The sequence below is a fragment of the Leptopilina heterotoma genome, unplaced genomic scaffold, assembly GCF_015476425.1.
Source record: "Leptopilina heterotoma isolate Lh14 unplaced genomic scaffold, ASM1547642v1 Lhet_14, whole genome shotgun sequence".
Classification (NCBI taxonomy): domain Eukaryota; kingdom Metazoa; phylum Arthropoda; class Insecta; order Hymenoptera; family Figitidae; genus Leptopilina; species Leptopilina heterotoma.
In genome coordinates, this window is record NW_025110859.1 from 699,527 (window position 1) to 713,570 (window position 14,044).

The window sequence follows — 14,044 nt, forward strand, 5'->3', positions numbered from 1 at the left end:
TGCGCGTTGGCGTAGTTTGAAATAATTTCCAAGAGTATTTGTGTTACTCACCGATAAACAAGAATGTTTCACTCTCAACGTCATATACAAAGAAATGTAATACAGGATTGGCTTTATCGTGGAGTAAGCGCATGCTGAAAACATCCCTTATTGATCGTAGCACACTTCGCACCCTCAGAACCTCGGCGAACTTTGAGACGCCACCATCGTTGTCCATTTTCGTTTTTCACTCTTTTTTCTTCTCGCAAAAAACCTTGAACAACATTTTCCAAAATGGCCATCCACGTCTTCTCCAAAGAGACCTTTTACCTGTGTAAGTAAACAATGTATAAATTATCTATTCTCCATGTATATTATTCATTAAAAGGTAAAAATACCAAATAAACCAAAAAGAACAAAGGAAAAATTTATTTTCTTCATTTTTCGAATTAGATTCACTTTGACACATGGTAACATTTCTTTTTCTTTACTTTAAAGACCCAGACAAGTGTTATCAATTATTAAAGATTATCGAAGATTTTATACTATTATCTAATAAATTATCTTTTTCTAAATATTTTTTTTAAATCTTAGTTCTGAAAATTTTTCCCTTTATTTCAAATTTACGAAAACAATTTGTCAGTTTAGCAAAACATTATTGATCGAAAATATATTGACAGAGGCTAATTTTAATGACTTGAGTCAAATTGAAAGAATTTTAAATTGATTTTTTGGGAAATAATTTCAATTTTTAAAGGGAAAAATTTATTTTTGGAAAAGTTAATCTACTTTTCCAAAAATAAATTTTAAAATGTATTTCGAACTTTTGCACTAATTTTCTTCTATTCTTTAAAAGAGAAAAGAAAAAGCGAAAATTATGTTTGTATTACAATTTTCTTGAGTAGAGTATATAAAGTAGGTCAGAAATTGTAACTTTTAAAGTGAATTTAATTTTTTAGAATCTTTTAACTAAATTAGTCAAAGTAATGTTAGTTTTTAATACTAACTATTTAATTCCTTTTTTTTCTTTGTTTAATTTTACTTTTTACTTTTTCAAAGTTATTATTTATTTATAGTCTATATTTTTCGATTCTGAATAAATTTTTCATTTTATTACATTCTCATTTTTTTCTACTTTTCGTTATTATATATTGAAATATTTTCGTACATCAGTGATGTTTTTTCGGCAAATAGATTAATGGAATTTTGAAAAAGAATCGAAAGAAATTAATAAAAAAATTTTATAGGGTGTCTTTTGGGAACTGTCTTCAGCATTCCCAGTTCAACTTCTCTCCCTCAAGGCAGAGATGATCGCCCCTTTACAACAACCCGAAAAAGTAAAGTTATTATCGACATGGACAATCTTCCTAAAGTGAAATCATCTTGGGTGAGCTTAAATAATTTAAAAAACGTAATCGATTGTTATATTTCACTTTATGTGCTTTTCCTTTGTTTTCTCTCTCTCTCTCTCTCTCTCTCTCTCTCTCTCTCTCTCTGAATTTTATTTTACCGTTTTCTCTCTTTGTATTTTCTACTTTTTAATATTTTCTCTTTTTTATTTCTTACCTTTTAATGTTTTCTCTTTTGTTTTTTTTAACTTTTTAATGTCTTCTCTTTTTATCTATTACTTTTGACTAAAAAAAAAAATTTCCCCTTTTGATTTTTTTCCTCTTTTCTAATTTATCTAAATTTTATATTATTTTTTATCGTTATTCATGAATTATTAAAATATATTAATGTAATTTCCAGTGCCGGAAATTACCGAAAATTATGCAATTCCCTTGGCACGTCATTGTTTCTATTCTCGAGAGCGTGCATAGACAACAGGTTGCATCCTTTTCGCTAATCTTCTGTACACATTAATATAAATTAATTAAATATTTATACTGAAATATAATTTGTCTTTGATGATTTTATTGTAATGAAGGTTAATAATTTACTTATCACAGCCAGTGGAGAATTTGGAGTTATTAAAGTCAACGTCAGCGACAAGTGCTGCAACGACATTACTACCAAAATCAACAACAACGCCAAGAATAATAAACGAAGAACAACCACTTTATCGTGTTAATAGTAGCAATGGACGTGCATGTATTCTTCTGCAAGTGGACGCTGTAGTCGATATTCCTTATCGTACCAAAATTGGACAGGAAGAGGTGAACATTTCGTTAATTTTTTATGGAATTCTGTTATCGATTCCTCCTTCTCTTCTAAATTTTTTTATCAACTTTTCCTTTTCTTCCAGATTCTTTTATATCAACTTCTCCTTTTTTCTCGATTCTGTTATCAATTTCTCCTATTCCTCTAGATTTTTTTACCGATTCCTCCTTTTCTTCTATAGATTTAATTATCAATTCCTCCTTTTCTTGAATTATTCATTTTCGTTGATGGTAAATTTTTTGCTAAAGAACTTTTTTATTTTCAATTAGTATTTTTTTTTAAACTGACAAAATAGCTTTATTTTTAGCGGTGAATTCTTTGCTAAAGAACTTTTTTTATATTCAACTATTAGTATTTTTCTCAAACTGACAAATAATTTTAAAACTTATTACTTTTTTTCAAGGTGGCAAGTGTGTACATACCTCCAGATGCAGAAGTAACTGGCGATTGTAATGATGAAAATACGGTAAAAATGTCATTGAGATGGAAGACATTTATCCTGTCGTGGAGTTTTGCCAAGGTACTAAAAATTCCAATAATGTCCTGTAAAATAAAAAGAAAAGTTATAAATTCAATATTTTTTTCCAATTTCAATTTGATTTCAAACAGGAAAAAATATTCCAAAAATATTGTTTTTTGGGACTTTTTTCTTCTCGGTAAAATAACTTTTTATAAATAAATTCGGAAATATATTAATAATTTAATTATCTGATTTAATTTTCCGGCAAAAAAAAATTAATTAATCAATATTTTATTTTATAGACACCAGGTCGTGAACGATGGTATGTCGATAAAATTGAGCTGACCTTCAATACGAGTGACAGACATTTTGAGCATATCGATCAGCCAAGTAGGTTTTAATTAATGCATAAATTTTCTTAATACTAATTTTTTTGTAAGGATGATTTTAATTTAATTAAACTCATCTTTCTTTACTAATATTATTATATTTAAAAATATAGTTCACTTTTTTGTAATATAATCATGGATATATTTTTTAATTTCTCCCAATATGTTTAAAATGTTTAAAATATATTTAAAATTTTCTTGTAATGGTATTTTAGAATATATTTTTAATAAGCAAAATAAATAATTTTTTTATAGATAAGACTATAAGGTTGAGCACAGACAAAAAGCACACTGCCTTGCTTTTCCCAACTCCAGTAGGAAAATCTTATTCTTGTTCTCAAGAAACAGTTATTCCCTTAACTTACGGCAAAATGACTGCTAAACTTCTTTTAAGGTAACATTTAACATTTAACATAAAAATCTATAAATTAAATACCCCTTTTCGTAAATTTTCTAAATTATTATTTCAAAGACCAAAAATTAAACTAAAACTGATTTTCATTTTCAATTCAATTAATATTAATCTTTAGCCAAAAATTAAAAAAACAGAATTTTTCATATTTTCTCTATAAAATTTTGTTGATATTCTATACACCTCAATTATCGCAGCGATCTAAAGAGTTTAACAAAAAGAAAAAAATCTTCTCATATAATGAGAAGGAAAAATAAATGTTTAGCAAAATAAAAAAATGAAAGAATACAATCTAGTAACTAATATGTAATATTCTTTCAGGGCGATGAAATTACAACCTTTTAAGTTTAAGACGAATGATTTTGCAGCTGAATATAATTGCGACACATTAAATGCTCGTGTCTCGAAAGATGAAACTGCACCAATAGCAGTGGGTTCAACTCTCGCAGCCGCTGTTCTTCTCACAGTTACTGGATACGCTGGATATCGATATTTTGTAGTTAAAAAAGTTAAGTATGACACAATGGAGTAAATTTTTAGAGAACTCTGGAAAATATAATTTTTATTCATTTTTTTCAATATATAAAGGTCCATTGATAACGTATAAAATTTTATACGAGAAAGGCTATAAAAAATGAATGCTTGTTTTTAGAGAAACAAACAAAAAAAATTATAGAAACGCTAGTTAGGTGTATTTTATCAAAATCTTTGTTACATGAAATAATTCTATTATAATTTTCTGAAAATTTCTTTTTCTTTTTCTTTTTCTTTTATCTTCCAAACTTTTAGATCACCGATAAATTAAGGTAGATAGAAATATAACTAAATATAAAGAAAATAATTCAGCTTTACCAGAGAAAAAATAGAATTCATCCATATATAGTAGTTCTCCGGAGATCTACAGTTTTTCGAAAAATTTTATTTCAATAATAGGGATAAATTTAAAAAAGAAATCAAATGAAAGCTTAGGAATAAAAGTTCCATGAATCAACATATATTACTTTTTGATTTTGAAAATTAGGTAACTCCCAAATAATTTTATAATTACTGATGAAAAAGACCTAAATTTTCATTGGTGAGGTGTTTTTCGACTGCTAAAGTGTATTAAATCGAGAATCAAGTCCTGACTTTTATGTAATAAAAATAAAGAATATGTGAAACTTGAAAAGTTCACTAAAGTACGTTAAGAGACTATTTATCTCACCAGCAGTAATTTTAAAAAATATAAATCTAATACTAAACTTTTCATTTCTTTCTCAAATTAAATCTTCGCACACAAAATGAGAGCATATCAGTCTTTATAAATTTTTCTTTTCAAGTAATTTAAATTCGTTTTCTCGAATCCATTATTATCAATATTATTAGATATAAAAATTCTTATGATTCGTATGTATAACAAAAATTTAAAAAGGAGAAAACAGATTTTTTTAAACGAATACTTTATCAGTCATTGAAAATCTGAAATCTAATCATGTTATAATCATCTTAAAAATCTAGTGATAGTTTAAAACCCTTTATAAAAATAAGTTTGTCTTTACAAGATTACAAAGAGTTTCAAGTCTTCTCTAAAAGTTTATATATTTTACGAATGCTTGAGACCTTGTAAACCGCAAACTCTTATGGTTGTATGGCTAGAATTTTCAAAAAGAAAGAAAAAAAATTTTTAAAAAATACGAGCACCAATTAGTTCATGCGTATTTCGATTATAAAAGAAAAAACAGCGATATTTAGATCAAGTTTGTGTCGTTAAAAAAAAATATAGAATATCTTGAAATAACTGTTTTCTACAATGTTAGGAATATAAGAGAGTAAAAATGATTGATATAATCGCCGCGTGTATAATTGATATGAAATGACAAGCCCTCCGAGGCAGCTAATTTTCTCTAGATAATATTATATATTTCAAAACTAGTTAATATTTAATTCCCCTTAACTCAAATCTAGAATATATTCAATATTGTCATCAATTTTTAATTTATCATTTTTTCTACCAAACAAAAAAATCAATTCTTACTAATTAAATACATAGCAATATTTTTTTTAAGTAAAAAAAATACCGTTTATAGAAAAAATTCAAGAACAGTGTATTATTGACTAATTCCATTTCATACGAATTTTTGAAATTATTTACTCAAAGACCTACAATTCTTATTTAACTTGATAAAATGTAAATCAAGAAAAACTCGAATCAATATTAAAGAATTTGGTGCTTTTACAAAATTGAATTAATTAAAATTATTACAAAAATTATAGTTATTTTAAAACTTAATTCATTTTAAACAAAAATTCAATTTTTCAATCCGAAAATTATTATTCAAGAATAATAAAATATCTGCACCTAATTCTTTAATTAAATTCAATTCTCTTCTATTTTAATATTTTATACGAATTAGATTATTATTCTACGGTTCTTTTTATAGGTATATTATTGTAAATATTCCGATAAAATTTAATTTCTATCTTACTTAATTGAGTAATTAAAATATTTATTAGCGAAATAATCAACTAAATTAATTTACTACATTATCAGATTATTATTATTATTAATTACGCAATCAAATTAGTTTATTATGTAACTAAATTAATTTACTATATTATCAGATTTTTATTAATTTAATTAATTTCGTAAATAAATTAGTAAATTAGGTACGTAATTAAATTAATTAATTACGCAATCCAATTAGTCTATTACGTAACTAAGTTAATCAATTACGCAATTAAATTAATGAAATAAAAAAATTGAATAATTAAATAAATTAATAAAAAACAGTTTGATCATAATATTCAAAATTTCGATATACCAAAAACTTTAATATCAGCAGAGTTAATTTAATTTGAAGTTGTATAAACCAAATACGAAATTTTTTTCTAGTACACGACAAATTTAAAGTGTTAAAAATATAGAAATATTTATAACGTTATTGTTTTGAGTCAGAGTTTTTGTAAAGTGATCTTTCTATAGGTACAATATAAAAAAAAGAGAATTGAGATATACATTTACATCTACGCATATCAAAGATAAAACTTGCTTGATGCAAGTTATATATATATAAATATATATGGTATACAAATTATTTCCGGAAAATTGCAGGAAAGAATATAATAAAAAAAAAATCTTTATTTTTAATATTAATTGAAAAATTTGCCTAATCATCATATATATATATATATTAAATTTTTGCAAATCCTGCACTATTATCGGGAAAAATTTTGTATAAACTTCTGTCTTCCAAGTGAATTTTAAAAATATCGTGTGTATATATACCTATATATATTTAAAGTACGACATCATTATATGTATAAGTAATAATTGTATCATTTTTTCGAACGTATCAATGTTGTCAATTCGTGGTCAAAGAAAAAAAACATTATCCTTAAGAGAACACTTTTGGTGAGTGGATTGAGAGAAACAAAATATCGCCTTTAAATAAAAATTCAATTGGTTTTCCTTCAGTCTTCGGCTTCTAATTAAGAAAAATGAATCAACTTGATCAAATAGTGTTGTCTTTTGTCAATTCAAAAAAATGATTTTATAGCAAAAAATTGTGTCAATTCCAAAATCACTAAAAATATTAAATTATAAATGAAGAAATGAAAAAATGAAAAAAAGTGATTTCAATTCTGATATTCAATTAAAATATGGTAACAAAAAATATATTTTTGCGTAACATCTTTCGTAGATCGAAAACAAAAAATGTTCTATTGAAAATCCATTGCTGCGAAGCCAAGACGCGAATCTATATTAAAAAAAATATTAATATAATATATTTACGAAAATGCCCAGTTTACAGCTCTAAATTGAAATTTAACAATAAGTGGCACGATGATATAGAAATATAATTAATATATTATATAAAAAATATATGAAGATTGAAAAAAATACAAAGATAATTGATTCAATATATCGTATTGGCGTACTCATCGTCAGTATGCGCAGTTAAATAAAAATGCATATTACTGAAATACGTTATTATAAATGCATTATATTAAATATAAATTAAATAAAGGCTGTTATACAAGTTCGAAGTTGTATATTTTTCATTTCCTAATTCTGTATATTTCCATTTTTTCATATTTAAGCAAAGAGTTTTTTTATATTTTCTTTTTTCAACTTTACTGACCTGGAAAAAAATGAATAAGACAAGTTTCACCTTCAATAAGTTCAACTTTTAATTACTTAAAAACTTTCTAAAGGTTTTCTTTTTAATTATTTAAAAGTAATTAAAAGTTTTCTTTTAAATTATTTAAATTTAATTAAAAGTATTTTCAAAAAATGGACAATATTTTTTAATCCACATTTGAAAATCTGCTCAATAAGAATCATTTTTTCTGTTGGAAACAATTGACAAAATCAATACGACGAAATTGTACACGTAATTAAAATAATTAATTTGAATTTAGAAAAACGAACCTTAAAATTTAAGATTAAAATTAATAAAATTTCTAAAATAAATAATTAAGTACTGTATTAATTTTTTAAATGACTGAAAGTTTAATATTTCAGGATATGAAGTTTTCTTATTTTCTCCATACAATTGTCTGCAAAAATTAATAAAATTATTCACAGGAATTCAATTATTTTTTAAAATTAATAAAATTCTTTACAAGAATTTAATTATTTTTAAAAACTTTAAAATTCTTGACAGTAATTTTTTTTCTATAAATTAATAAAATTCTTCACAGGAATTGAATTATTTTCAAAAAATAATTGAACTCTTCGCATGACATCAATTATTTTCGAAAATTCATCAAATTTATCGTAAGAATTCAATTATTTTCAATTATTACTAAAATTTTTCTCAAGAAATTCAATTATTTTGAAAAATTTTGATTAAATTAATGATAAGAATTGAATTGTTTTCAATACAAAATTTTCTTCGTGGAAGTTTAATTATTTTAAGGAATTTTAATAAAATTCTTCGCAAAAATTCAATTATTTTCAAAATTCAATTGCATTTTTTACGCAAAATAAATTTTTTTTCAAATATTAATAAAAATCTTTGCAAGAATTCAATTATTTTCATAACTTTTAATAAAATTCTCCACAGAAATTCAATTATTTGCCAAAATTAATAAAATTATTCACATGAATTCAATTATTTTCAAAAGTAATACAATTCTTCTCTAAAATTCAATTATTTGCAAAGAATTTTAATAAAATTCTTGTCAAATTTTCAATTATCTTTTTAAATAATAAAATTTATCCTAGAAATTCAATTATTTTCAAAAGTAATAAAATTCTTCGCAGAAATTAAATTATTTTCAAAATTTTTTTTTTAATTTCTCGTTAAAATGTTTATTATCTTCATAAATAATAAAATTCGTCCTGGAAATTTAATTATTTTCAAAAGTTCTGATAAATTTTTCTGCGAAATTCAATTATCTTCAAAAGTAAAAAAATTCTTCACAGAAATTCAATTATCTTTGTAAATATCAAACATTCTTCTGCAAAATTCAATTACTTACTAATGTTTTATAAATTTCTTCCCAATAATTCAATTATTTGTATAAAAAATAATTAAAATTTTTTTTTTATAAAGTCTTTTAATATAGGTAAATTAATGATTTTATCACTCGGTCATCTTTAATTATTATAAAACATGATAAGACATCGATTGCTCCGAGTCGAAGACTCGGAGTGATCGATTTCTTTATGTTTTATAACAATTTTTTATAAGTTATTTATTTTCAAAAAGGTTTGAATTTGAATCTTTTGAAGAATTTTAATTCCTATGGAAAAATAATAATTAAATATTTATTTAAAAAAAAAGTTATTGATGTTTTCGAAAAATTTGTAAATAAATGTAACAGAACATTTTTTTGACTCAAACTTTTTCCTTTAAATTTAAAAAAAAATTTTAAATTTCATTCGCATTTTACTAAAAAAAAAGTCAAAAAAGTCGATTAGTCGCATTTTTTCACAAAAAAGTCGAAGAAAGTCGAAAAAGTCGCACAATCCGAGCCCTGCATAAAACAATTGGAAAAAATTAAATTGGAAATAATATAAAATAAAATTCACTAATATTTGAGACTTTTTTTTAAAAATACGAATTTTCTTCCCCCATATTTTTATTTCACTGACTTTTCTTAATTTAGTATTTTTAATTTAGTTATTTTTCTTCATAATCTTTCGCCACCAACGGATATTAAAATTCGTGTATTTTTTGAAAATTTTTGACATGACAAGACAGATGTTGCAGAAACATATTTACGTTATTGAGGGTTCACGTATGACAAAATATAATTTTTTTTCTTCATATAAACAGCCCTGGAGAGAGGGCGTGAAAAGTACAGTCAAGTAGGCTTATACACACGCAAGAGGAACCCTCCGCCCTTTGCGCAACGCATATATGTACCAACAATATTCCACATTGTCAATAGCTTATTGTCGTAATATCCATTGAAATCTTACCAACAATGGCCACCAACCAATCGTATTGTTCGTTCAGCAAGCATCCTGTCTGCGTCTAGAATCAAGAGATCTCTCTCTCTCCCTCTCTCGATGCGCAAAATCGCACATTTCACATATGTAGTCGAAAAATTTTCGTGTGTGTCCAGAAGAATCATGATTATTCCTCTCCTTAATCTTTGGATCTTCGACACCTTTGCGGATAATGGCCAGAAGCAGATTAAATTAACGATCAACGGATTTCCTGCTCTCGAGTTTCCCACACGTCCTTTTTCTTTTCCATTCATCTATCTTTTTTCCGATAGCAATCTAAAAAAAAGGAAGAGAATTTAGAAAACTGGGGAATTCAATTTAACCGATTTTTTATTAATTCGAATTTTTATTTAACTTGAAAAAATGTTTATGCAAACGAATTTTCACTTGGATTTTTTATTCAATCTCTTGAACCCACATTTTTATTAACATTTAATTTTAATTTTAACATTTCTATTAAAATTTCCTACAAACTTTCAAATTTCTATTTAAATTTCTACGAAGAAAACTTCATCTGAATTTGAATTTTTTTGATCTTCGAATTAATAAAAATTTCTGGATATTCTGAACCAATTAATTAAAATAAATTGTTTTCAATTAATTATATTTCTTTTATATTATTTCTCATTTATTTCTTTTATAATTTTGAATCTGTAAATAATTGAATTCTTATATAAAAAAAATTTATCCAAATTTTTCAAAATAATTAAATTTCTTGTGAAAAATGTAATTCAAATCTTTAAAAATAGGTTAATTCTTACGAGAAAGTTAATTAAAATAATATAAAAAATATATTTAACTTCAGATAAAGAGTTTTATCAAAATTTTTGAAAATAATTGAATTTCTGCGAAGAATTTGTATTGTTTACAGGGAAATAATTCAATTTTTTTCTTATGAAGCATTTTATTGAAATTTTTCTAAATAATAAAATTCTTCAGAAGAATTTCATTAACCCTTAACTATATGCGATGACGTAGATTTGACGGCCAAAATCTTCGTCATCCGCAGTTAAGGTGTTAAAATTCTTTAAAACAGAATGAAATTCTTGTAAAGAATTTTATTCATTATTTATTTATTTATCATACATTTCCCACAGGCCATAAGGCCCATCAATAATTAATGGGTATCTTTACAAAAAATCTTTAAACGTATAAATATAAAATTGGTAAAAAAGAAACAAAAAATAAAGGAAAATTATATAATTCTTTTTTAAATTAAACAAGACGTAGTCGAAAAAGAATAATATAAACTCTTATACTATTCACTATCTAATTTAAACAATCATTTATTACCTATTAATATATGATTCTACTGCTGAAATAAAATTATTTTTTTAACAAAAAAAACCGATCTAAATTTGGATTCACAGTACTGAACATTAGATTTATATGATAGCATGCATAAAAAATTGGATTATGAATTATGAAAATAATTATTAATAAATAATTTATAATAATAATAATAATAATAATAATAAATAATCTATTATGAAAATAAAATTATGAAAATAATTGATTTTTTCCGAGGAATAAAATTAAATTTTTTTCTTATGAAGAATTTTATAGAAATTTCTCAAAATCGCTATAACAAAATTTTTGAGAAGAATTTAATTTAAATTCTTTAAAATAATGGAATTCCTGCGAAGAATATTATTAATTATGAAAATAATTGAAATCTTGCCAAGAATTTTATTAGAATAAATTTTTGAAAATAATTAAATTTTTTCGAGGAGTTTAATTGAAATTGTATTGGAAATATTTCAATTCTCAAAAAGAATTAATATCGCAATGTTTTAAAATAATTTTAATTTTTACAAAAAATTTTATCAAATTACTCAGAAGAATTCTTTTCAGAAATTTGATTGAAAATAATAAATTGTTTTCCTGCGTAGAATATATTTTATTAAAGTATCTGAAAACAATAAATAATAATCATTAATAATTATTAAATTAGTTAATAATTGATTGTTTTTAATTGTTGAATCTGAAATTATTTAAAAACTGAAATTAATATTTGAAAATAAAAAATTTTTTTAATTTGCATAATAATAATAAATTAAATACCACGTATAATTAAAAATAAATCCAAGTTTATGAATATTTTTATTATAGGTACTATTATAATTCATAAGGGTTGATTTAATATTTTGAAATTGGAAATTGAAATTAGTAGAATTGATTGATCTATAATATAACAAATTGATATTGGGGGATGTGTGTGCGAGATTGTAAAAAATGCGGTATGAGGGATAAATTATAATTGAGAGACATCATCTAAGTGTATAGATATCAGGGACCAGGGTCTACGCAGTGGAGTGTCATGGTGTCCAGTGACTCCCATGTCGGCTTGTTATCCGGTCCGCCCCATCGTTATCTGCAATTACCCCAAAACAGCCCCTGTTTATAAATTATAGGCCACTCCCCACGTTATGCTCTAGCCAGGCTACATCTGTCATCACGCACCTAATTACATTCAATTATTGCAAAACCTTGCATCGTAATAATCATCCTTATGTCATTATTATAGTTTATATCAACAAAATCCTACTGCGTTATAATCATTATTCACCAATTAACAATTAATTGCCCATTTTCAATGAGATAATCACCAAAAAATAAAAAAGCAACAACTATATAATAACCACCACAGCACGTGGAACATTTTTTCCAAAAACTTCCTGGAGGATCTAAAATTAAATCTTGCAGCGACATATGATTATAATCTCATTCCCACAGACAAGAACATCTCATTTAACACGATAAGACTCAATGTCCTTCTAACTTTTGCATCGTAAGCAACAATTTCTCGTTCTATATTAGAAAAAAGAAAGAGATAAAAAGAACATTTTCTTCTTCTTCTTCTTCTTCTTCTTCTTCTTCTTCGGATTAAAATTTCCAATCAATTAATCCGTTTCTAAGGTGAGAAAATGATTTGAAATTGAAACACGGAGAAAAGTGGGTTACTCGCTTAAATCGAAGCGATGAGGCGGTGTAATTAAATAAATCTAGATCGTGGACCATTTGATCGTTTGAAAACGACCCCTGGGGTTACGCACGCGCACGTTTGTAGGCGTGGGTTTATTCGAGGGGCAGGAACATGCATTTTACCACCACCAACAGTTTGGAGTTTGCCCATTGGGGATATGGGATGTTACAGGGCTCACCTAGGCACAATGACGTAACATGAAACCAGAAAAAATCCTCCTCTCTTTTATTTCCTTTTCATTCTCACATCGTAATCCTCATCCCCTCCATCATCATCATCATCATCATCATCATCATCATCAACATCATCATCAGGTAAAATCTTCTCAAAATCGAGTGAATTATTCACAAAGATTTAACACTGATTTGAAAATACACTTGATCCTATATATGTATATAATCTTTGACTGCATTCGAGAAAATGTTTCTTTTTACTTATTGATAAAATTCTACAGAAATTACAAATTTTCTGTTTTCTGGTTCTGAAGAAACAGTTTTTTTTTCGCGAACTGAATAGACATTGTGAAAAGAAACCATTTCTTGATTGGTACAAAAATTTTCCAGAGTGTAAAATCCTGCAAATATTACAAATACGATTAATAAAGCAAATATTTAACTGTAAATACTATAATAGCACGAAAAACGGAGATTCTTTTATAAATATTATTATTATTATGCAAATTTCAAATTTTTTCATTTTAAAATATTAAATTCAATTTTTAAATTATACTTATCAGATTCAAAATTTAAAAATTTAAAAACTTCTTAACTAATAAATTATTATTTGTATATTATAATTTGTAATTTCTTTGTCAACCCGTTTAAATGAAATAAATAAATTATTTTTCAAAACTCAATTTTCTCAATTTTTTTTGGAAAATATCAAAAAAATTATCCTCTCCTCCAAGTCAAATATTAAAATAATAAATACACTGTCCTTATCAGAAACGTAAAATAGGAATTAGAAATTTTCAAAATTTGCGCGATCAACACGACCGGCTTAAGTTGACTCGTGTATTAAGGTATTATTTTGTCTACTGACAAGGACATCAAGGAAAATAATAGAGTTGTTCGCGCAAATTTAAAAATTTCTAATTATTTCACGTTTCTGATGTGAGGACAGCAGGGCTGTCGAAACGTTAAAATTGTGTTTTTATTATTTTAATATTTGACTTGGATAAAAAAAATAATAAAATTCCGAGCAAAACTCCAATTGA

General features: G+C 24.8%; 2 protein-coding genes across 2 annotated transcripts in view; one reads left to right on the forward strand and one right to left on the reverse strand.

Annotated features, from left to right (window-relative positions):
- LOC122497985 lies at positions 1–5,731 on the forward strand. The gene is made up of 7 exons (XM_043605446.1): positions 1–313; positions 1,227–1,366; positions 1,929–2,135; positions 2,543–2,659; positions 2,902–2,989; positions 3,244–3,382; positions 3,722–5,731. Exons 1-7 carry the CDS (start codon positions 274–276, stop codon positions 3,930–3,932), a joined length of 942 nt encoding a protein of 313 aa, XP_043461381.1. The 5' UTR covers positions 1–273; the 3' UTR covers positions 3,933–5,731.
- The window catches only part of LOC122497986, a 26,648-nt gene continuing 15,187 nt past the window's right edge, over positions 2,584–14,044 (reverse strand). Inside the window, exons 3-4 of the mRNA XM_043605447.1 lie at positions 9,813–10,118; positions 2,584–2,682 (exon numbers count right to left, since the gene is read on the reverse strand). Of these exons, the coding sequence (XP_043461382.1) occupies positions 2,634–2,682; positions 9,813–10,096 (333 nt within the window). The 5' untranslated portion in view covers positions 10,097–10,118 and the 3' untranslated portion in view covers positions 2,584–2,633. The remainder of the gene's footprint in view (positions 2,683–9,812; positions 10,119–14,044) is intronic.